Raw genomic sequence first — 23,422 nt, 5'->3', positions numbered from 1 at the left:
GTTAAGCTGATTTGTTCTTTTGTAGGACTTACATAAAATCTGTTGAAATGGTTAAATTTGAGATGAGGGAATTGAGAAATTTGGAAGAAAGTAAGCATGTTTTTTGCATTGTTACTCTTTCTTTAAGCTACATGAAGACACATTCGAGTGCATCAGGTCCAATGTAATACACCTTTTATAAAAGGAAAAGAAATCAAGTTTGAGTATAGGAACAAGCCTAACTTGATATTGACAAGGCAAGTATTGTAAGACCCTGCATTGCCCCTTTAGTATCGTTCAGAAACCAAAGGAATTGATCAAAAGAAGACAAAAATAACATAAGTGAAAATGCGGTATTGAACAAGCAGGTGCTCAGTATATGTCTCTTGTGTTAGTAACCCTTGTTTCCTCGAATCCTGGCTCTCATGTCTACCTACATAAAACACACAAAAAATGTCCAATTATTAGTCCAAGAAACTCTAAATCTCTTCCGACATCAACTCCTCTCAAGGTTGAATGTAACACTGGTTCACAAGCATGCTTGTTCACAAAATGAGATTGTGTAAGTGACATACCTGTCCTCTTTTACAATTGAAGTAGGTTTCCCGTAGGCCAACACATTCACTCGGTATACATGGGCTTTTCTCACCAGCGCAGTCCCTAATTGACCGTTTCTCGTCCTACACCGAACATATCCAAAAAAATCAGAAATTGAAATGAATGAAGCCAAACTGGTAACTATACAACAGGTTGTGAATACACTAGAGAGAGTAAGCAAAATCAGTATCTCCATATGTGTGTTCAGACATTACCTTGACACACATGGATTCACTGAGACACTTGACAAGCTCTTCAGCAAGACCCTTGCAAGACTTCGCCATTTTCAACTCTTCCCATACAAAGAAGGCAACCCATGTTCCAAACAAATGAGATTTCAAGACATCTCTCCTCAAACATTTATTGTCAAGATCAAACAAGAGAATGGCGCTAGTGTAAAACACTCAATGCATACAAACAGTCCAAAAATCCACAACCGAGAATGTTCCTTACAAATGAGTTTTGAATTCAGAGCAACGCTTGGTTGTGTTGTGAAGACACAAAAAGAGATGAGCTTTCTACACATCATCTGAAAATTGCCTTCAACTAAACGAACAAATACACATGTCTACCCCTATGAATAAACCATGATCAGGCATCGAACTCAATTCAATAAAAGTAGTGCAAGTTAAAGCTTCAAACTTTATGATAAGTACTCCTGGTCTAATGCGGTAAACACTAATCACCCAGAAAAACAAAATCCAAAAATCAATCAATTTATCTCCACGAGACAAATCTCCCCTTTAATCACCGATTAAAATCCTCTTTTTCACCAGCTCAATCTCCCCCTCACAGAGAACTCAAATCAGAAGATCTAAAGAAGAAATAAGATGAGGGATACCGACTTACCGGCGACGGAGACTAAGAGACGGATCTACGTCGGTGAAGTAGGACCAAAGGGTTCTTCAATTTGGGGTTTGCAGAAGAATTTGACTGCTTCTCCGTCCGTCCTTTTTGGTTCGGTTAATAAACATTTCCAATAACCGATATAATCTGTATTTGACCAAATTCGGTTCAATGTCCGGTTTAATGATAAATTTATTTTGTCATGCACAAAGAGAAGCGTATGACGTAAAATCAAATACTATAGTTAAAGTTCTCTCCCGCCACTCTATAAAAAAAACCATCTGCTTTCAATCTTCCTCTTCCTTTTCTTGCTTTCACTGTACTTTCATCTTCTTCAAATTCTCTCTTCCTCTGATCTTTTATCACGAACCGTTCTCTCTGCTCTACCAAGGGATGGCGTCTCCTCCACTGAAGAAACAGAAGACGACGGGATCAGTACAGGTTAATTAGTTTCTTGGATCTTTCTTTATTAGGTTAGAACATTGATTAGCGTTATGGATCATGCATGATTATTCTGCAATTAGGGTAGATTTCGGGTAGATCTGTCGTCTGAAATTTGATCAACTCTGTATTCTTGATCAGATTCTGCAGGGAGACACTAATGAGGAAAGAGATGATCTGAAATATCTTTTGTGCGATTCTGAAGAGGTGAGTAATTTAACTCATTGTTGTTTTCATGTTTCCACATCGTCGTGGTCTGTCTCACTCTGGTTCTCTTGCGGTTCTAGGATCTGGATCTGCAGAAGGCACTCCAAGCGCCTGAACAGGTTCAAGATTTCGATTATTGGTTTTCTAAACCTTTAAGTTTTAAAATCTGACAAAATAATATGTTAGGTGGAAAGTAGAGGGCGATCATCTCAATAACATCAAATTGTATATTCATAAACAGCTCCCTGCTCTACATGTCACAAACGTGGATGCAATGGCTAGAGCTAGTATTGTAGAATCTATGTTGACTACCTCTCGTGATGCTCAAGCTGTTCATCTTGCCATTCAGATTTTTGATAGGTACTACTCACATGTTGACTCCTTGAAAGCTTTGCCTGCTGTGAAAGTTGCTTCCATTTCTATGACATTAGCCATGTAAGTACAAACTTCGTGATTTCTTTGGAAATAGAAAATGAGTTTTAGTTTTTTTTTTTTTTTTGACTTTTTGTTTTTGGGTTTTAGTAAACACATGCATGGAGACGGTGAAGTACGTACCCAAACAACAAGAGGGGAAGAATTTCAAATTCTGAACGTGTTGAAGTATCGTCTCAATATACCAACCCTTAAAAAGTTGGTGGATGCATGTGTTAAAGCAATAACACCACTTGATAATAAGGTTAATTAATCTTCTCTATTCTTGATTTTTGTTTCTCTAAAAAATAGTTAAACAATTAATGTCTAAATCATTTTTTTTTTTTTTTTGTAAACTTAAAATCATTTCTTTTTTTCTTCTTCCCTTATTAGCTTAAACCGCTCTGCGAATATTTGACGGACTTAGCAGTGAATATTTTTTTTTCACGAGATATCAGATAACAATTTTAGCAGCTGGGTGTCTATTTCTTGCACAGTCTATCGTATACCCTACCAAAGTTCATAGGGTAAGCAAAATTATTAACCATTTTTTTTATCAGCCAATAACAAATATATTTTATAAATACATATGTACAACGGGTTATATTTTTGGACAGATACGTGGTCTATGGGAATGCGATGCTCTACTCCTCAAAGAAGCTGTCACTATTTTGCACGAACTCTATCTCAACAAACGTCTTCCTCACTGTCATGCTATCCGTTCCAAATACTCAACTCCTGAGGTAATTGGATTTGGTACTACAAGATTGTTTTAATCATTTAATTTTCTCCTAAAACGCTTACGGTTGTACAGTTCGAAGAAATTGCAACATGGTCATGCCCAGCCACGATCCTCGAAGTCGTCGACTTCTGAGCGTGGGTTGATTCCGGGTCAGCCTCATTGATACTCGTGATTTCGAATTGCACAACATGGGTTACCATTGCACCATTTAGTGTCTTTTTTTTATATACGTATAAACATCATGTCTACTATACAAAAAAGACTAAAACTTGTCTTCCCTTCTTTTTAAAACTTTTGGTATGAAAATTTTCTACCTGATTTACAGTAAATCATAATTAGTAGCTTAACATAACCGGACATTTCAGTCTCACTAGTCTTACCGAACTTTCCCTCAATACCATTAATGATAGGTTCGTTATTGTAAATACTACGCGGGGTCTGTATCTTTTTCTTAATTTTAAAAATACCATTCATTCAGTACTTTTCTGATGTTAATCTTCATTTTCGAGTTCTTTTCATCTTTCTTCTCTTTTGCTACCATGCGCTTTTTCATCTCGTGCATTTGATAATTTATTTCAATTAGAGTGTAAACGATTCAGTGTCCATTTCGTTTAATTGCTCACATTTGACGGATAGACAACACAACAGTAGGTATCATTCTCACACACATATAATTTGTGTTTGTATTTTCACTTTCATAAGTATTGTAATAATAGTAGTAATTACCTGTTCGTGATGGTAGATCTCCTAAAGCTATTTGCAGATAATATTTGAACATTAGTCTTACCTTCATTCTGTCTTGAGTTGCCAAGCATTTCTAGGCCACTTGGTGGTGTCACACGTAACATATATCATGGAGTCGTTACTATTTTTTCCTCTAGTTCTGGAGGCGGGCTCTTAAACTTAAGGCATGGATCCGGGAAGAACTTCTTTTACCATCACTACATAGTGTTTGCCTTTACTACTCTCCAATAATTTGTAATTTCTATCCGGTCTAGCCAATTATTGAAATATTGGAGATCCAACTTCCTAAAAATTTGTTTTTTTATCTTCCTAAAGTTAATTATTGCCTTTATCCATTGCTAATATTGCTTTTGTTTGGTTTGTAAAATTCTGTCAATATTCCCTTTATTCATAGTTGGTATAATGGGGATCCATGTAGAAGGACATTTGAATTTAACGTACGTACTAATGTGTTGGAAAGGTAAAGCGTAAGAAATTAAAATGAAAAAGAAAATGCAGGGAACATATACGTGAGGATCGTCGGGAGTGTAAATTCCTCAAGCTACTTGCGCCCACGTTTGCGGGAAGTTGTGCCGTCGGTATTCTTTTTGGAGGCTCATGCGACCCCTTTGTGATATCCAGTGACTTATCAAAATATGATGGGAAAAACAGATTTGATACAATTTTGTTAAGAAGTCATCACTGGATGCGGGATGTCTATATTTCTCGTTCGGGAAATTTGATTGAAGAATGAGCCAGTTAAAGCAGAAGAAAGTCTTCCTGTAAGGACCCAAAAATAATAGTTTCACGTTAGAATTGTAACTGTGGTAAGGACTTTATAACTATATTCAGATGCGAATGTAAAGAATGTGGTAAAACATGCATAATCCCACCGGCAATACTTTTGACATACCAGACGGGATTTTCAGAAACAAAGATTGGCAAATATTAGAAGTTCTGTATACCATTTGATACTGGGGCTGTGGACATGTATAACATTTGAGCAAAATATGTCATCTCAAGCAACATGCATTCCTCTTGAATAATAGCATTTCTCCAGCGGCCTAACAAAATATTGATCCAACCAACTGAGTAACCTCAAAGCAACAAAATGCTCAGTTTTCATATCAGATCTCCTTTGAAGATGACAGCGTGAACACGCACGGGGACATGAGCGACTTTCAACCAACTGAGCATACATTCCACGAAATCACTTACTGTTTTTTAGCTTTGAAATTACTTGAGTGGTAAGTGATTTGATCACTTCTTTTTGCAAGGCTGGTGTGCGTAAGCCAACACCTAATATAAGAGCAGCATTAACGCTCGTATCTTAACACGAATTTCTAGAATTTAAATAAATGAAAATTAGGAAAGAGAAAATTGAGAGGTTCTTAGTTCAGAGCATTAAAAGCATCATTATCCCAAAACCTCTTAACGGGTCTTTTAATTAATTTTTAATAGTTTTTAAAGTGAAAAAGTGAGCTAAGAGACTTAGAAAGAGATTTGAACATTTAAGTGGTTTATTGCAAGTCTCTTAATTATGGGGTTTTAAATAAAAATTATAAAACACTTTCATTACAACAAATTTTACCACAAAGCACAATAAAAAAAAACTTCAAATTGATCGATGATATTGAACTAACCAGTAGCTCTTGGTTTCTATGTGGAAAAGAAAGCGATGAAAGCGTGTACTCGAGCAGTGTCCAGAACAAACATAGAAGATGAACAATATATAATCAAAAAGGTAAACCAAAATTCAAGACTACTTATTCTAAAAAGACGTGAAAAAAACCTCAGGCACAAGTCCAAGAACAGCTGAAACGAAAACGAAACCGTTGGATTTGATGGCCTGAGAGTATGGTCCTACAGCAGGTGGTGCTTTATCTGTAGACACAACTTCCTTATTACCTGAATATTTTTAGATTCAACACTATCACACACAGACCCAAGACTACTAATAACTAGTAGTATATATATAGAGACAGATTTATAGTAGTATATATTTAGAGACAGATTTAGAGAGATAAATGTAGGTGAAGACGAAGAAGAATAGTCTTGTAACCTGGCAAGGTCTTTGTGTTGCGGAAGCAAGACGAGTGATGGAGATGGAACTTGTGTTAGAAGCTAAAATCGCAGAACTTTTGGCTATGCCATCTAAATCCTTGAACAGCTTCTTAATATCACTGATATGGACAAAGTCTCAAGGGTGTCTTGCAATGAGAAAAACAAAAATTCACTTACATATGAGAGTACAAAAAGGCACAAGTGAGTGCACAAGGAAGCTAAAACAGGACCGAACTGGAGTTTTACCATTTGGTATCTTTGCAGACCAGAAGAATGGTGTTTTCAGTGTAATAAACTTGCCTTTAGATTGCAGCTAATAACAATGGAATTTGGCTGCCGCACTAGTCTCTATCCACATCATCAATTCCAACAACATCAATCTTGTTGTTTTGAGCTATTTGATCAGACCAACGTTACGACTCAAGTTTTCAGGTTGATTGGACTCATGGTTCTGATTGATCTCGTTGATCAACAGCCGGTTCTGATCCAAAATGTCTTGAACATTCACAAAGCTCTTCTGGAAACTCTGCAGCACTTTCCTATCCATATTGGTGTGTCTGTCCCCAAATCCTGAAATCACATCTCCTTCCATTTTTTTCCCACCAAGATCAAAATTATATTCCTGTAAAATGCAAGAACATGAGTAGAAACCATGTCAAAGGCATATAAACAAACAAAGCCAAGAAAGGGACTCCCACCAGTAATTACTAATTATACATCGGATTTTGGAGACGCATCAGATTCAGTTCAAATTTACTTTCACCAGTAATAAACTTAGACATCAGATTTTTGAGTACCAAAATCAGTACATTTCTGGATGGGGAGGATTCCATCGAGCTTCTCGCTCGCACCCATCTGCTGATTTTTATTTTTTTTCTATGAAATCAAAATTAGGGCTTTTCTCATCTGGGGAAAGAGATGAATCGATGGGTATGGCGAATTTTGAAGCTTGGAATTTGAAAGTTTGGATATTGTATGAAGCACAATCTATCCATTTGCATCATGAAGCCACAGAGAGGGAGAGAATCTTGTTTGCACAGAGAGAGGTTGAGAGAGGGAGAGAAGGTTGAGAGAGAGAGAGAAGAGAAGCAAAGCCTACACGTGTCTAGTAAAAACGGTCTCTTGTTTAGCCTGATTAAGAAACGTATTTTAGATTAATATGTGTTTTTGATTTTTTTAAAATGAAAATTAGCTTAAGAAATCCACCGAAAGACTCCGATAATGATGCTTGATTATTCCTAAAATTTTTAGAGGGTTTCTTAATTTTTTTTTTCTGATTTAAAACAAAAATTAAAAAATTACCAATCGCGGGCCACCACGTGTTAGGTCCGCGTACAGCGCAGAAAACCCACTTAACTCAATCCTTATCTGATGCCTTTTGTGATCGGTTTTTGCCATTTCTGTGTGGCCCCATGAACTTAGAAACTCTATTATCACATGCGATAATTGTGGTCTAAGAGCATCATTAACGCAGGGTTCTTAGTACAAGGTTCTTAGCAGAATATAAGAACCCGACTCTTAATTTTTAACTGAAAATGGTAAGAGTCGGCTCTTAAATAAGAGATTTAAGAGCCGACTCTTAATTTTTTCAGTTAAAAGTTACGAGTCGGGTTCTTATATTCTGGTAAGAACTTTGTACTAAGAACCCTGCGTTAATGATGCTCTAAGAAAAGAAACGGTGTTAGGCCTGACACATATATGTGTAACATATTTATTGGTTATGTTTTATAAAAAAGATAAAAAAAATATATATTTATATAAATTAATTTTTTTTTCTTTTAAGATCCTTTCACACGGTTTTAGCGTTAATGCTGCTGTAAGAGCATGATTAATGTAGTTCTTAGGGTAGAGTTTTTAACGGAATATAAGAAACAGTCTCTTAACTTTTAACTAAAAAAAGATAAGAGTCGGGTTCTTAAATAAAATATGGAAAAGCCCTTACGAGGGGAAAAGCCCAAAAGGGGGAGGAAAAGACAGACAAAAGGGGTTGCGAGTAACATTTTTGAGCCAAGGGTTGCAAGTAACTTAGACCTATCTCAGAAGTGCCGAGGAGCATGGCCGGGCCCTGAGGAAGGATTTGTAGTTTTGTAGAACCCACACCTAAGGTGCACACACTGTGTTCTTCATTTGTAATATTGATTCAATGACATCGGTCTGTTGAGTTACTTCAAGTTTTCCTATTTTTCCGATTCCTAGCTCAAGTAGGATGCTCGTATATATATATATATGCATAAAGCCTCTATTGTCGTTCTTGATCAAGGTAGGATACAATGTTGAGGAGACATAACGCGAGTGTGGAACTATTACCCCACGATGTGGTCGAGCTCATCCTCGAGAGGCTTCCCGTGGATTCTCTGCTTAGATTCAAGTCTGTATCCAAGAAGTGGAAATCGACAACTGATTCTGGACGTTTCCAACAAGGTCAATTTCTCCGTCGTAGGCAATCACGAGGTCCTGATGTTCTTTGCCTGCCCCTCAGTGATGATGAGGACACAGATGCTACAAGATTTGCGTTTGGTTCATCAAAAGCTTCTACGGTCTGGTTCCCAGTTTCTCGAAAGTTGTTCTGCTACGGTAGTTGTGACGGTCTATTATGCCTCTGCTCTCTATACGAACAAAGTGCCAGCGTTGTGGTGAATCCCGCCACTAGATGGCATCGAAGCTTTCCTCTTTCCAACGTTCAACACCTCATCATCGAGAAAAATAATAAAAGCGAGGTTGCCTATCCGCTTCCTCGGCTTGGATTCGGTAAAGACAAAGTAACAGGCACGTATAAGCCGGTTTATTTATATAATTCATTTGAATTTAAACTAGACAACGTTACAACTTGTGAAGTTTTCGATTTTCGCACCAATGCATGGAGGTACGTTGTCCCCTCTTCTCCTTATCGGATTCTTGGTCACTATGAACCCGTGTATTTAGATGGATCACTTTACTATCTCACCAAAGAAGAAACCGAGGTATTACCTTTCAGTTTTCCCGCTGAAACTTCTTTTGAAGTCAAGTTATTATCTTTGGATCTTCACACCGAGACGTTTCAAGTCATCTGCAAAGCTCCCTTTGTCCAACCTCATTCATCTGACCTTTACAGCATCACCATGTGCATCCTCGACGATCGTTTGTGCGTGTCCGAGAAAAACTGGCCCAACCAAGAGATATGGTCGTTCGATGGCGCCAACAAGACATGGACGGTAATGTGTTCCATAGATCTTACCGAAAGTGTTTCTTTGTTTGAGGAAAGAAGCTTTGCGCGTTCATCAATCGCGCAGCCATCAATAGCATTGGTGGATAAGAACAAGTTATTGCTTCGTGGTAATGATTACTTCCATACACTGTTTATATATGATCTTCATACCAAATCTTTTGATTTACTCTTCAAACCTCCTAAACCCGTAGGTCCTGTTTATTATTTCGAAAGTTTATTCCATGTCTAGTCATATTCCTTATTGAATCATTCTACTTTAACATTTTAATTTACTTCTCTTTTAACATTTAAATTATTTTGTTGTGGTAGTATGCATCTTCTTCCTCTCAAAGATTTTTATGATTATTGTTGGTGCTTCTTTTGGAGCTTAAACTTTTTTTCTGCCTTTATATATATATATATATATATCCATGTTCTAAAAATTGACCGCCTAGGCGCCTGGGCGCTACGCGTCACTCTTCCGCCCCGATTTATGCCAAATCGGTTAAAAAAATCGAATATCCGATTTTCTCCGCCTAGACCGCCTAAATGACCGCCTAGCCGCTTAGGCGGCCGCCTAATCTATTTTATTATTATTTTTTTTTTATTTTTTTTAATAATATTTTTTATTTATTTATTTGATCTAAAATTTTATAAATATCATTTATATTCATAGTTTTGATGAAAATTACACTATATTAAGTTTATATATTCTATTTGTGTGTTTTATATAATTTTAAACAAGAAAATGTATTAATGTTATACACAATTAAAGATTAACATGTTTTAAACATAGTAACCAGTCTAAAAATTCTGCCCCGCATAATTATCGATTAATCCCCGATTTTTTCTTTAGGCGCTAGGTCCAACCCGACCGCCCGACTAGCGCCTAGCGCGTTCCCGAACAGGAATATATATATATAGTTTCTAAATAATTTATTTTCCTAGATGTTGTAAAATGTTAATAGAAGCAACATGGTTAAGCACGTTGATATTACAACAAATTTGCTCATAACAAAATAACAAAACACATGCACTGTGAGGTTTTTTAAATGTCAATGTACAACAAGGATGCATAAAAGCATTGATAGAACCTAGATGATCTAATAAGATAAATGATTTTGTTGATATTCTAGGTTTCTTCTGGAAACACTTTATGTAGAAAATCGACAAACCGTTTTGAGTAAACCTTAGGTTCTGTCACAGATATTGTCATGGGATCATACCGCAAAGACTTGCATTTATGCTCCACTTTCTTCTTTGCGTTATATTCCTGTAGAATATCTATGATTCCCATGTATACAACCACATCGTATACTTCAAAGAGCTCAATAGTGGCAGACTCTTCCTTGTCCTCATCCAGCTTGTGATGAGCTTGAGCCGGCATGTTCACTCCTAACTGTACCCGAAGCCTAATAAAACCAATAGATGCAATGACATTGTTAAAGCTACAAGCACATGTCAAATGAAAAAAAAAAAGCAAGAACATAGATGAGTTACCTTGCAGTTCCAGGAAGAATAAGATCAACTTCCTTCTCTCCAACTGAAAATGCTCTGAGTGTGCTTCCTCTGATGTGAGGACCTGGTGCAGTATTCACTGAATTGGGTTCATGAGTCACTAGTAGCAACCCTTTTGGAGGTATGGAGAGTTCTTGAGCCATACCAACTGCACATAATAATATGAGTAAGCTCATGAAGCCATCAAAAAAAATTCTCCATGAAACACTGATACCTACCATCTACAGAAGAGACACTATCTTGATCTGACATTTCGTTAGGATGCTCAAGGATATCATTAAGCTGCTCCGGAGCTCTGAAGTGTACTCCTAGTAAAAGACTGTAGTCAATGATGTGCAGAGATTCCAAGAACGCGCAGTCTAAGTAAATTTGCCTGCCAAAACCAAAACAAGGAGGTTACCACAAACCGTTAGAAACATTCAAAATTTAAAAAAAAGCACCGTTGTTAAGTCATTGTATAGCAGCTCACTTGAAGAGGGCCTCCCTTAACAGCTTGTCCATATGAAACTCATAAGCTAGATCAAGATCTTTCAATGTAGTCTTTTCTTGGATTTTAGTCTTTTCAGTGATTCTCCCTTGTGTTGATCCTTTAAGATCATATCGACGATGGATCTTTAACTCTGTGCAGAACATATTTCCCATGACCACAAAGCGTACCTATCAAAACACCAGAAAGCTCATGCTAAGGTGTAACACAATAGAAACTAAGCTATGATAGAGACCAGAGTAATCATTACCTTCTTCCCCAACTTGAGTTTTATTCTGTGAACTCCAAAAAATTTGGTTATAAGTGTGTTTTCATGGTCACCTACATGTCGATAGTACTTAGGCAACATTTTGAGCAGGACCTAAAAGGCAAAACAGCTGAATGAATTAGCATCTGTATTATTGAAAATTTAGAATGTTACCACCACAAGCTATATAGTTCAAACCTCCAACTCTGATTTTTTTAATGTTTTGATCACAAATCTGTCATCATGAGAAAGGTAGAAGATACTGCCACTTTTCCCAGGGGAACAAATCTCTGTCAGGCCATCATCACCACATATAGACATCATGTAGTCTGCAGGATCTAACTTGAACATTGCCCTCAAATTCCTGAAACATTTCATTGAAACAAAACAGAACACAGAATATCAATTTAAGAAAGATAGATCAAGAGGGACAACAGAGATATAAGGCAGTGCTAAGAAGTTCATAAACTAGTATACAAATTGATAGGCTATTTACTCTGATTCTAAACTTCTTTGCTATCTTATCTGCCTGAAGAAAGCTGTGTTACCTGAAAACCATAGGACAATAGTCTTTCCAAGAAAAGTCTATAGACTTGTGTGGAGGAGTAAAATTGGAGCCGTCTCTAGGGAAGTACATCATTGTTCTGGCCTTCTTACCAAAGTCTGAAGCACGTACTTCTCGCCTAGGCACTGGTGTAATTTTTCCAACAGTATACCTGTAAACATCCAATGATTCTTGTGTCAAGAAGAAGTATTAACTATAATGCAATCATAGAGAAATATGGATACATAAAGCCATCATAATAGCTATGCAAACAGGTTGTATGTTTTTAGCCCCTATAATGTAGTTTACCTGATACCAAGTTGGAGATTGAGCATTAGATAATAGTTATGTTCCCCTTTAAGAAAGGTCATGAAACTCCTATCCCTAACTTGTTTAGGCAAATTTGGAGGTCTAATCTTGTGTGACCTATCAACAGAACTTGTAATAGTTTCTCTAATCAAAACTCCTTGCATGTACTCCCTTTCATAAACCACACGGTTCTTATCTTGTCCCTCTCTCTGTCCTGAGCCAGAAGACCGTGCAGACTTAGATGATGGTCCATGACATGTGAAGTCACTTGGAGGAGGCTCAGATACCCTCAAATTTTCATCTCTAAACCTCTCTGACAATGTTTTAGACGTTCCACTAACCGAAGTTTTCACGGAAAGACTTGGCGTCACAGTACTCAAACTCCTTAGCTCCTCAACATTTATCGATGAGCTACGAGATAGTACAAACTTTCCAGTGTCATCGTGTTGAAGAGAGCGGCACCACTTCTTGAGAGATGGATGTTTACTTCCAGCAGGATAAAACACTCCTTTACCATCTTTGAGTCCATGAGACCAGGCTCCATAGTATAAACATCCATCAACAAACTTATAAACACCAGAGCCATGTCTAAACCCATTCAACCAAAACCCGTCGAAAAGATCACCATTAGCCCATCTCATGACTCCTCTTCCACACATTTTACCGTTCTTCCAGTTACCTATGTACCTGTTCCCATTGGTCCAAGAATAGCTACCATGCCCTTCTTGTAACCCTTCTTTCCATGAACCATCATAAAGATCTGAGTTACAATACTCTTTCCTCCCAAGCCCATGTCTTACATTCATCCTCCATGCTCCACTATAAACAGATCCATCAGGTGAAGTCATGGTGCCGATACCATGAAGGTATCCACCAGAGAAATCTCCTTCGTACTTAGCTCCAGATGGCCACACAAGCTTCCCTTTACCAGAGATTTTTCCTTCATACCAGTCTCCTTGGTAGATAGTTCCATCTGACCATTCATACTTTCCTTTCCCATGAGGAAGTGATCCTTTAAGCTCACCGGAATAGAAATCACCATTTGAAAATTCTCTTTCTCCAGGCCTGAGGATGGTACACAATGGTATAATACTTTTTAACAAGCTAGAAAATGAAGAAAGATGTCTCAAATGTAGGAATTGATTTTGTTTAAAACCAAAACACACCTTGTATCCATCTTGGCTAGCTTTTTAGTAATCGTAGAACAATTTTTGGTGCCTCACAAAAGATGTTCTTGAGCACATGGTCTACTTTTCTGCATAAGCTAAGAAAATAATAAGATCAAATATCACAAACTGAAAACAGAGAACTAATATTCGATTAATTAATACACAAAAATCATTATCATGAGCTCGAATCTCAGAACATGACTCTTACAAGTAACTATTTAATAGATTTTGGGTTTAGAAAATCAAACTCAACAAAACCGATATCGGATTAGCAGCATACTCACCCAGATGAATGAAACTTTGTAGACTCTAAGATGAGAGATGGAGAAGAAGAAAAGACATGAGAGTCTGAGGTTTTGAGAAGCTTTTCTTCCTGAGAATTGGTTCTTTTTGTATTGTAAAATATTTAGAATGTTGTCCCATGCACCAAGTTCCATTCAAACCAGCTTTCTTCTTTCTTTTTTTTTAAACGAATTTATGCGACATGTGTTTTTCTTTCTTTTTTCATTATTATATTTTATTTTATTAATATATTGACTGGTTCATAAATGGGCACATATTTTAAGAAAAATACAGAATTTTTTTTATAGAGAGTACATAGTAAAATAGTAACGAGATAATCTAACTAATGATTTAAGCCGGATCGATAATTAGTTGTGATAATCTTATGTTATCTATCGTATACAAAATGTCGAACTGTCAAATCATCCAGGAGTGTCGAATCCACAATCCATATTTATTTTATTTCAACGTTCGATGATTAATATCCCCATATAATTTCAGTTCCAGCTATTATTATTATCCAATAACGTATTTCTCATAATAATAATTGAAGGGAAAAATACAAGCCAATATTGTTACCCTATAACGTTTTCAAGAAAACATAATTCTGTTAATTTTATCACATGTGTCTATGATATTTGTATGAAGAATATCATCTAGCCCTCCATGCTTGAACGAGTTTTATATTTTTATTCCATCTTTAAAATGTGAGATTTTAATGTTCATCTGACTAATAATACTCGCAGAGCTTTCGACCGAATAAGAGCTTTATTCCCACGATATAAAGCATTTAAGCTCAGCCGATTGTTTTTAAAATGTTCGAATAGAATATATATGAGCAATAATTATATTTAAGGATATAATATTAGATCAGCCAATGTGAGACAAAAAGAAAAAGTTCAACCGATGACCAAAAAAGATGGCAAAAGCAAAAAAAAAGGTTCGACCAACGCTTGATCATATTACGAGTTCGAAGTTCTACGTTGAGATTTATCATTACCAACATCAAAGTACTTTTATGTGTAAATACTAAATAGATAGATTTAAAGTAATTTATTAAAGTTGAACTCTCCTAGCAATTTGTAATTTTCTGAATAATTACAAAAACTTGAAGAAAGAGACAAGTCACTACTGTTTATATACTCCTTCAAAGGGAAAGACAACAGAAGAAGCCCAACTAAATCACATAAAATCTGTACAAAAAAAGAAACTCGGAAAAGATATTGCACCGCCCAGGCTCAGATTTAGTTATCTATCGATACAAAAGCCCGACCATATAAACAATTTTCTTTTGTCTCTCTGAGGGTTTGTAATGAACTGAATTTAGATATGGACGATGTTGACGTCAGAAACTAGAAAAGATATGAACAAAGAAGAACGATCTTGTGACAGCACAACGGAAGAAGACAAACCATGATAAGACCTTTAAATTTATTTATTTCATTGTTTCGCTAAAGACGGACCCATGTATTGCTTGATAAAGTCTCTTACGTTGCGAACGAACAACAAAACAATATTCGAATAGACTAAGAAGTTGATTAAAATATGAAAAAGTGGTGGAGTGGATGTCACGCAAGGTATGAAGAGAAGGGAAGTGGGGCTGTGCAGTTCCTTGTCGGTCTCCTGCCGTACAGTTCGTTGCAAAGTATCTTATTTAGGTAATAACTCTAATCGTTTCTTTGTGAAAAAAAAAACTATTCCTTAAAAAAACGTTTTATGAAAAAAATGTCAATTCTACTATTCATGTAATAATGTACTTCACATTGACGTACGCCACCAAGTAGACTATAGAGGTTTACAAAACAAAAACAGCAAAACTTTTATACAATTTAACATTTCACAATGGTTACAACCTCACCAAGGTAACACTCTTCCCTCCGGACGTATCTCCGACCCATCTTCGTCTTCAAAATCAAAATCTAGCTTCTCTACAACCATACCAATCTCATTGCTTTTGTTCCTCGCTGTTTTCTTGCAGGACTGGATTGACATCTCTGCGAAATCATCATCATCCTCGGCTACATTCGGACTAGTATTCTCGTCTCTTCTCCTCTTGCCTGTATCTGGACTAATCATGGAGTCTTTGTTACTTGTTCCATAGTACTCGTTCACTGTTGACTCTATTGTTTCTAACAAACGGTCACCATACTTGGTTACTTTGGCCCTGAAAGATTGCACACCATCATCAAACTCTTTATTCATTTGCCTTGTGATGATGATAACGAGACGACTACAGGTTTTGAAAGCTAAAAGTAACTTACTTCCCAAGGCCATTTATCTCTAAGAGTTCCTCTTTGGTTCTTGGAATTTTCTTGCTCATTTGCTGAAGCGTTGCATTGCTGCCACCACAAACAAAAGTTATAAGTCACACTTCATACTGAACATGATCATTTAAGGACTTTGGAAGATCATGGAAAGTGAGAAGCGGAATGTTTACCCAAATATATGATATGCCATGACACCGTCAGGGGCTTCTTTGACAAGAAGCGTACGAAGCTTCCTCAACGCTGTGTACATGATGGCAGAGAGATTCTAAAGAAAAAACAAAGATGAATGAACCAGCCTCTCAACAATTCAAAGTGGTAGGTTAATTTGAACAAGAAAAGGGAGATTAAACTACAAAGTGATATACCAAATCTTCTGGAGGAGTATCTGCTGATGTTACCGGAGCTTTTGCAGGGGTAGGCGCCGGTTTAGTCGGCTTTAATACTTTTACAGAAGAAGGGAATCTGCAACAGAATATAGAAGTGTTTGCTAAAGTTATCTTTAACATGTCCCATAATATATTTAAACATATAACTAACATGAACCTTAAAAAAGAAAGATATATCTCAAGTACAAAGACAAACCTCATCATTATAGTCTGGCTTCCAGAAAAGAGTGAGGCAGCCTTTGAATTATTCACCTAGATACAGATAGGTAAATAGACGTTAGGTGTGTAACAGCTTCGAGAACAAATGTTATATCCATACACACAGACAACCAGTTCCATATTGCTTGCTATCATCCTTAACCATCAATGAGAGGGAGAAGCCAAGAGGAAAATATTAAAATTAAGTGTACCTTGAGCAGCGATGACACGGATCCGTACATATCACTTTTCCTAACATCTTCCACAAGAATGTCCTCTGTTACGAGATAGTGCAGGATACGAGAGACTTCAATTTTCGATAACTGTTTTCCAGCTCCATGGAACTGCAACGTCTCATGTCTGTGTTTCTTGACCTACATACAGATATGATTAGTACATGGATATAAGATATCTCCTAAAGCTTGAAAGAGATGCGGATTATTTTTATTTGTGCATACCATTTGGTTTAAGGAACCTCTGTAGACTTCAAGAATATGAGACGAAGAAAACCTTTCTCCTATTTGCTTCACCAGCTCAACCTGTGCAAGGCACAGAATATAGTAACCCGCGATCAATAACAACACATCCACCAAATGAGATAATACAACATGATAACCAATTAAAGAATCCTATACCAATTGCCTTGTAATCACGGTGACATCTTTGTCAATCAAACTCTGGCTACTGCAACAACTATCACACGTATTTTTGCAGTTTGTGGTGTCAAACTTCTCCCCAAAATGGACTAGTTGTAGGAAACGTCGGCAGTCCACCTCATTTTCACAGTATCTAAGCTGAAACAATAAATTTTGGAGAAATATCTCGGCAAGTATAACTTCGAAAAAAGCAAATAATAGGAATCTTCACGTTAAGTACCATGCGGTGAAGGTTTTCAGAGTTCGTTTCAAGTAACCTCGCTGAACTTGCTACACGATTATAACCACTTGCCATGGGGCTTTGGTCAACTCCTCCTTGGCTAATCATATGCTTAACTCGTATCTGAAAAAATATTGTGGATCAGAAACATAACCAAGACAAGAAAGATGAACGATGAAAAAAAATTCTTTATGTTAGTATACATGCAGCTTACATAGTCGCCATAACCGTAATACAAAACACAAGATGCCCGCTGGCCATCCCTGCCAGCACGACCGCATTCCTTGGTTTCGGAAAAACATAGCTCATTTCAGTTTCTAGGATAAATAACAGTATCTAGCTCCGTGTGCAACAAGCTACATACCTGATGATAGCCTTCAATAGACTTCGGGAGCGAGTGATGAATAACAAAGCGCACATCAGGCTTGTTGATTCCTGTAATGTACAATGTTAATGGGCAACAAAACTCCAAAATTAAAACAAGCAAAGAAAAAATCAGTACCCATTCCAAAGGCAACAGTAGCACATATTATATTGATTTCGTCCTTGCTCCATTGTTTCTGTACTAAGGCACGTTGAGTAGGCTCTATACTGCCATGGTAGAATGCTGCTTTATGACCAAACTCCTGAAATGGTATCCATTTCTACGTTTAAACAATCAATGATATTTTGTAGTATGCATAAGACATGATAAAGCTTCAATATACAAATGACCAACCTTCAACTTTTCAGCAACTTTCTCGCAGTCCATTCTTGAAAGACAATATATAATTCCACACTCATCAAAATGGTTTTCCCTGATGAATTTGTCAATATCTTCTAGACACTTTTTGGTCTTGGGAACAACGGAATACCTACAAATTTCTAGGTAAGCAGCATTTTGGAGTATAAGCATAAACATCTGTTTTTAGTTAATGTTACTTTACCATAGATTTGGACGATTAAAACTTTGCCGGAACACAACACAATTGACAAGGCCAAGGGCTTGTACAACGTCTTCTTTTACACTGGCTGTTGCGGTAGCTGTTAAAGCTAAGACGGGAATGTTTGGAAACTTCTGCTTCAGAATACCAAGACTCTGCATATTCCACAATATTCTTGGTGGGTAAAAAGGAAGGACATGCTTCTCAAAAAGTAAAAGAAGTGCCTTGATTGAAGCTTTTGATGGTCTAACCTGGTAGTCTGGCCGAAAGTCATGCCCCCATTGGCTTACACAATGAGCTTCATCAATAACAAATCGAGCAAGCAAACCTCGGGAGTTTAAGCTTTCTAGATGCCTCAAAAGAGAATCGCTTCTGTAGTCAAGAAACAGATACTTCTTAGATACGTGTTACCAGTAATATCAATCAGTGAGGCGAGCCTTGCACTACTTGTCCACAACATGCTAATAACCAATCTAGAATTATAAGAAACCTATTGTAGAATTGCATGTATCATAGGCCACGATATATCCTACCCGAGGCTAGTAAGTAGTAAAAGAGGAATACAGAACATATACTTTTTTTTTAAAAAAGAGAACAAGAGTATTTATAAAAATAAAATAACAACTTACTGTGCCACTTTTTCGGGTGTGACATAGAGTAATTTGTACTTAGAGTGCTCGTAACTAAGCTCCTGAAAGATCTTCAGTTGTTCAGCCCATTCCATGCCGGCACTTAGGGAAGCAGCGGGTATATTGGCCTGTAAGTTGTAACCATGATTCAGAAATCAAAAAAATCCTCTATAAGAATAATTATCAATGAAGCAGAAGATACAGTAGAATCTCTGAGGGTTGCTGAAGTGTTCACCTGCAATAGGTTCATTATCTGGTCTTGAATAAGTGACACAAGTGGAGAAATGACTAATGTTATTCCTTGACAGATCAGAGCGGGGAGCTGCAAAAGAAAGATGTTAGAAAACCGTTTGGAGAACACAACCTGAAACTTTCATCGCTTTTGAATATGATAATTCGATACCCAGTGCAAATCAAGAAACAGATTGAAGAATCAAAAGCGACATTTAAAAGCATTGGAAGTATAATGACCTGATATGTTAAACTCTTTCCTCCTCCAGTTGGCATCAAAACAAAAACATCAGAGCCACTCATTGTTGCATTGATGATTTCTCTCTGGTTAGGTCGAAACGAGTGATTTCCAAACACCTTTTTGTTACTGACCTGAAAGTTGCAAGGAAACACATGAGCACATGGAGTGTAAGTGAACAAAGAAAATAGAAACTCAGAAAATCACCTCTAAATTTTTCGTCCAAGAAAATTCACGACTGCTCCACTTTTTGTCACTTGAACCTTCGGTGTACGTCACGTCGATAATCCTCGGAACATATTGTTCCCTCTCTACAGGAGCAGATGAAAGACCATACCTATCTACAGAAAATGAAGAATCTCTTGGCATGTTCCAGCTTTCAGATGCATATCTGCCTTGCTCACTAAACTGTGCTCGAGAATCAGTTTGTGGATGATCCATATTTCGATTTGTTGCTTTGGGTGTTTCATACTGGAAAGAAGGAGTAGCTGTAGATGACAAAAGTTTAGAGGTTTCCCTTTCTTTATCTCGGATATGGTTCTCGAGCTGCTGAATTTGCTTCTTCAGCTGTAACCTAGCAACAGTACAAATTGTGATACATTAGAACTGACCAAAAGTCAAGGCATACTCACAGTTGTGACACCCTTAATACTCGTACTCAAGAAACAGATGTATTGTCCCTTATTTCTTTAGCCCTGATCTCTTTTTGCTGTATTATTCCCAATAGATTTTGCAGGATAGTATACCAAAAGGGAGTAAATTCAACAGCCAAGAAAACGGAAACAAAATCGATTTGAATATAGACCTTTCTTGGCGAAGCTCTTGAATACGATCAGGACTCAGATCAGTATCATCGTCAAGGAGTTCATTTGATATTGCAATCAACGCGTTCTTCATTTGTTCCAAATGGGTTGAGGCTTCAGGACAAAGCCCTAGCTGAGGAGATACCAACATCAAACAAAATGAGAAAACCAATAGGTTTCAAAATTAAACAGACATTAAAAGCGGAGAAAAGGAGTAGTCATACCTTTAATCCATGACTACAGTTGGAACATAGTTCAGGAGGCAGACAACACTCTTCTTCTCTACGGGAAGAACTTCTATCCACAGGTGGAGTTCTCAATGGAAAACACGATACAGATGGTTGTGGGGTACTTGTTGATTGGTAGTGTTCCATCAGAATTTGGTCGACATCAATATTCTGCATCACAACGTGTAAACATGCTTGAGTTGACATATTTTCACCACAAAGCCAAGCATCTATGAAAATACTTCTTCCCAGATCCGAACTGGGTAACAGTTACATCTACCTATACGTAGTTTTGATCTTTACTGTCATCGAAACATGCTACAATTCACAGATAATACAAATTCGAGACTCAAAAAACCAGCTTCCAGCTATCACATGGAGTACTAAATAAGGCAAAACTATGTGCTACTTTAACTGGTAGCATTACCTGAAGTATGTCATCATCATCAATCTCATCAAGACATGCTTCTCCAGATTCCAACTGCTCCGCTGCCAATGCAGAATTCCTGAATGGTTTCTCCACACCATTTGAATGCGCGCAATTGGTCTCTGGTTCTCTGACCTCATCATTTACCCGTGAAAACTTTTCAGCAGCTATTTTATCATCACCAGGGACAGAGGAAGGAAAGCTGTGAGAGTATCTTCCAGTTCCTGGTACACCCATTTGACTTTGATTTTGTCGATTGTTTGAATAAAAAGAACCATCAGTGCTAGATGTCACTTTCACATTGGATCTCTCTCTTGCAGAATATGAATCATCAACCGGGGGAGTGATTCCAGGTCTTAGGTAGGTCTTATTTATTGAGAGACTTGAAAGAGCTCGCCAACCCTGCCAACGTAAGATACTAATAAGTAAACAGCTCAGGACAAGAGGTATATCAAAAAGGGGAAGTTCAATCAGAAACTAGGGAAATATAAGATATGGATAGAGAAAAAGAAAAACATATAATTACCATCACACACACACATTGTCTTCAACAATATTACCTTGGCAATTTGCGGGTGCGCCAAAGTATGCGCATTGACGCTGGGAAACGCAATTGACCTAGACAGAGAGAGAACAAAGCTTTTTAAATACTTATGAATCCCTTAGTTGTAAACAGAGCAATGAAGAAGACTAAGAAAATCTCACAAGATTCTCCATCAATAACATATTCTTACAAGAGACATCATGTGAAAATATTGGGCTTTCAGTCTTATCTGAGGTACTTTGGCAGTATGAGAGTCAACCTTTACTAATAATAAGAAAACAAAACACGCATTGGCACAAAGGATCTCTAACGGATGGTGGAAAGCTATCGGGCAAAAGTAAAAGACAACCACGGAACAATGAGAGCAAACACAAGGAGAAGAGTGTTGTCGAAAGAATGAAGTACATATAGACATAATACCTTGCAGCCACATCTCTGCATCTTCCAGGCTTCTGACTTTCTAGAGCGTAAAGGAAATTGGAGCTCAGATGCTTAGTCACCGAAGATGGACTTCCATCGAGCACCTTTACATGTTCTGACCAATTAGTTTGAGGAGCTTTAGGTTTCTGAACTTCAGAGAGACTCATCCTACTGCAATTCAACAATGAGAAACTGCCTCAAAATCTTAGAATAACAAAAAAAGAGAGAGAGAGAGAGAGAGAGAGAGAGAGTACACACTACATGGAAAAAATCAAACTTGCCTCATTTGATTTGAACACAATCATAGATTTTTTAATACCGCTGAAGAGTTTCCAGTAACTTTCTCTTCCCTTGACACCTCAATGTCGTCACTTGACGAAACACGCACAAGAATAAGATACATCAACAAGAGCTGAGCGAGTTGAACACTATCACCGACTATAATACTCAAAAATCGAGTGTCATTTGCAGTAATTTTATCAAATTTCATTTGAGAATCACATCTCAAGAACAAAAAGTCGAAACGAGAATCGACCATGTCCATTGCTCCAAAGAATTCTCTTAATCGGAAACTAAACAGAAAGTCATCACATTTACCGAAGAATCGCATCGATGTGACGACAAAGCAAACCCTAGAAACGACTGAGAAAGGAGAGCTGAGGGAATAATACATTTTTAGAACGAACGGAGTCGTTTGCTTCTAACACCGGCGAGGCGAAGTAGTGGAGGATAATGAAAGGATCGCCACCGACTGAGCAAAACGCCGTTTAAGGATTTTGCGGTTTCCCTGATGGCGGGATAGCCTCTCTCCTCTTCTCGCTTATTCGCAAACGCTAATTATTGTTTTTGATATTTTTAACTTTGTTTTTTTGTTTTCTTCCAAGTTCCAACATTAATTAAATTATAATTAGGATTAATTTGCTAAATAGCCAATTTCTGAATCATAACTACTAAGTATATAGCATTGAATTTGACATAATTAAATCAATAACATTTAACACAAGATTTATCTAGTTATACCATTTTAATTTATAAGTAACCGGTGAGCTGAGAAAAAAATCATCACTTGCATACATGGCTACGAGTAAATGGCTACGAGTAAAGCAACGGTGGTCTTTAGAACGATGTCACACAATTATGTACTGATCTTGTAGAGTTAATGGTGCCGTATGTGAAGTTTTATAGATGCAAACATAATTTACTGAGGAGGAAGAGAAAGCGCGACGGAGACACCACCCATAACGTTAGTTTCAATGTATAAAAAATAGTATAGAACATCTACGAATAGTATAGAACTAGGATAAGACCTACGCCTTGCGCATGGTGAATTTATTTTTATATATTTCGATATTTTCTTTTATATATTTGATCTTTTTATTTATATATATAAAATATTTTTTTGTTGTTATTATATAATTTCTTTCCGATGGATCGAATCAAATTTTATTAAAAATAATAGAACAAAACTATGATTAATACATCATGGGTTGATCGGATTAGACA

At 37.1% G+C, this 23,422-nt stretch overlaps 4 protein-coding genes and 1 long non-coding RNA gene across 10 annotated transcripts; 1 reads left to right on the top strand and 4 right to left on the bottom strand.

Moving 5' to 3' along the window:
• Window positions 1-86: 86 nt before the first annotated feature.
• Window positions 87-1,532, bottom strand: LOC106415681 (cytochrome c oxidase assembly factor 5-like). The gene is made up of 4 exons (XM_048765379.1): window positions 1,426-1,532; window positions 792-868; window positions 555-659; window positions 87-412 (listed from the first exon to the last, which is right to left on the bottom strand). The coding sequence occupies exons 2-4, from the start codon at window positions 858-860 to the stop codon at window positions 371-373; spliced, it is 216 nt and encodes a 71-aa protein (XP_048621336.1). The 5' UTR covers window positions 861-868; window positions 1,426-1,532; the 3' UTR covers window positions 87-370.
• A 2,802-nt stretch (window positions 1,533-4,334) lies between these two features.
• LOC125591332 lies at window positions 4,335-7,108 on the bottom strand. 3 transcript variants are annotated; one of them, XR_007327278.1, is made up of 7 exons: window positions 6,709-7,108; window positions 6,009-6,632; window positions 5,739-5,854; window positions 5,590-5,605; window positions 5,165-5,245; window positions 4,912-5,010; window positions 4,335-4,726 (listed from the first exon to the last, which is right to left on the bottom strand). It is a non-coding gene; the product is annotated as an uncharacterized LOC125591332 (long non-coding RNA). The 3 variants fall into 3 exon arrangements; XR_007327276.1 differs by having other exon boundaries at window positions 5,590-5,854; XR_007327277.1 differs by having other exon boundaries at window positions 5,590-5,854; window positions 6,820-7,108.
• Window positions 7,109-8,280: 1,172 nt separating this feature from the next.
• Window positions 8,281-9,491, top strand: LOC106419924 (F-box protein At1g11270-like). Its single transcript, XM_048765376.1, has one exon. It carries the CDS (start codon window positions 8,281-8,283, stop codon window positions 9,442-9,444), a length of 1,164 nt encoding a protein of 387 aa, XP_048621333.1. The 3' UTR covers window positions 9,445-9,491.
• A 624-nt stretch (window positions 9,492-10,115) lies between these two features.
• Window positions 10,116-13,919, bottom strand: LOC106416281 (phosphatidylinositol 4-phosphate 5-kinase 7). 2 transcript variants are annotated; one of them, XM_013857139.3, is made up of 10 exons: window positions 13,753-13,919; window positions 13,466-13,563; window positions 12,300-13,364; window positions 11,995-12,162; window positions 11,645-11,810; window positions 11,450-11,560; window positions 11,182-11,369; window positions 10,931-11,085; window positions 10,695-10,860; window positions 10,116-10,606 (listed from the first exon to the last, which is right to left on the bottom strand). In XM_013857139.3, the coding sequence occupies exons 2-10, from the start codon at window positions 13,474-13,476 to the stop codon at window positions 10,327-10,329; spliced, it is 2,310 nt and encodes a 769-aa protein (XP_013712593.1). In that variant the 5' UTR covers window positions 13,477-13,563; window positions 13,753-13,919; the 3' UTR covers window positions 10,116-10,326. The 2 variants fall into 2 exon arrangements, with proteins under 2 accessions (XP_013712593.1, XP_013712594.1); XM_013857140.3 differs by having other exon boundaries at window positions 13,466-13,554.
• Window positions 13,920-15,462: 1,543 nt separating this feature from the next.
• On the bottom strand, window positions 15,463-22,791 carry LOC106415943 (ATP-dependent DNA helicase Q-like 4A). 3 transcript variants are annotated; one of them, XM_013856754.3, is made up of 26 exons: window positions 22,591-22,791; window positions 22,201-22,290; window positions 21,920-22,090; window positions 21,516-21,573; window positions 20,956-21,357; window positions 20,526-20,699; window positions 20,304-20,434; window positions 19,706-20,072; window positions 19,501-19,632; window positions 19,265-19,351; window positions 19,030-19,157; window positions 18,652-18,772; window positions 18,404-18,555; window positions 18,196-18,331; window positions 17,980-18,103; window positions 17,842-17,912; window positions 17,692-17,760; window positions 17,478-17,600; window positions 17,237-17,395; window positions 17,060-17,140; window positions 16,814-16,975; window positions 16,600-16,655; window positions 16,383-16,479; window positions 16,188-16,282; window positions 16,012-16,089; window positions 15,463-15,914 (listed from the first exon to the last, which is right to left on the bottom strand). In XM_013856754.3, the coding sequence occupies exons 2-26, from the start codon at window positions 22,203-22,205 to the stop codon at window positions 15,605-15,607; spliced, it is 3,489 nt and encodes a 1,162-aa protein (XP_013712208.1). In that variant the 5' UTR covers window positions 22,206-22,290; window positions 22,591-22,791; the 3' UTR covers window positions 15,463-15,604. The 3 variants fall into 3 exon arrangements, with proteins under 3 accessions (XP_013712208.1, XP_022564226.1, XP_013712209.1); XM_022708505.2 differs by lacking the exon at window positions 22,591-22,791 and adding an exon at window positions 22,517-22,538; XM_013856755.3 differs by lacking the exon at window positions 22,201-22,290 and having other exon boundaries at window positions 22,591-22,789.
• Window positions 22,792-23,422: the final 631 nt, after the last annotated feature.

Source organism: Brassica napus, chromosome C8 (assembly GCF_020379485.1).
Source record: "Brassica napus cultivar Da-Ae chromosome C8, Da-Ae, whole genome shotgun sequence".
Classification (NCBI taxonomy): domain Eukaryota; kingdom Viridiplantae; phylum Streptophyta; class Magnoliopsida; order Brassicales; family Brassicaceae; genus Brassica; species Brassica napus.
This window is presented reverse-complemented; position numbering and strand designations above follow the sequence as displayed.

Bases quoted from the DNA above. Each gene is read 5' to 3' on its own strand.
- LOC106415681 (XM_048765379.1), bottom strand. From the start codon at position 860: ATGGCGAAGTCTTGCAAGGGTCTTGCTGAAGAGCTTGTCAAGTGTCTC. The intron at 660-791 runs GTAATGTCTGAA...TGTTCGGTGTAG, and splicing joins GTGAATCCATGTGTGTCAAG to GACGAGAAACGGTCAATTAG. The intron at 413-554 runs GTATGTCACTTA...TGTTTTATGTAG, and splicing joins TCAATTGTAAAAGAGGACAG to GTAGACATGAGAGCCAGGAT.
- LOC106419924 (XM_048765376.1), top strand. From the start codon at position 8,281: ATGTTGAGGAGACATAACGCGAGTGTGGAACTATTACCCCACGATGTG.
- LOC106416281 (XM_013857139.3), bottom strand. The intron at 11,811-11,994 runs GTAACACAGCTT...GAAATGTTTCAG, and splicing joins TATTGTCCTATGGTTTTCAG to GAATTTGAGGGCAATGTTCA. The intron at 11,561-11,644 runs GTTTGAACTATA...TTTGCCTTTTAG, and splicing joins TAAAAAAATCAGAGTTGGAG to GTCCTGCTCAAAATGTTGCC.
- LOC106415943 (XM_013856754.3), bottom strand. The intron at 16,976-17,059 runs GTATGCACAAAT...ATCTGTATGTAG, and splicing joins GAGGTTCCTTAAACCAAATG to GTCAAGAAACACAGACATGA. The intron at 16,090-16,187 runs GTAAACATTCCG...TTGTGGTGGCAG, and splicing joins ATGGCATATCATATATTTGG to CAATGCAACGCTTCAGCAAA.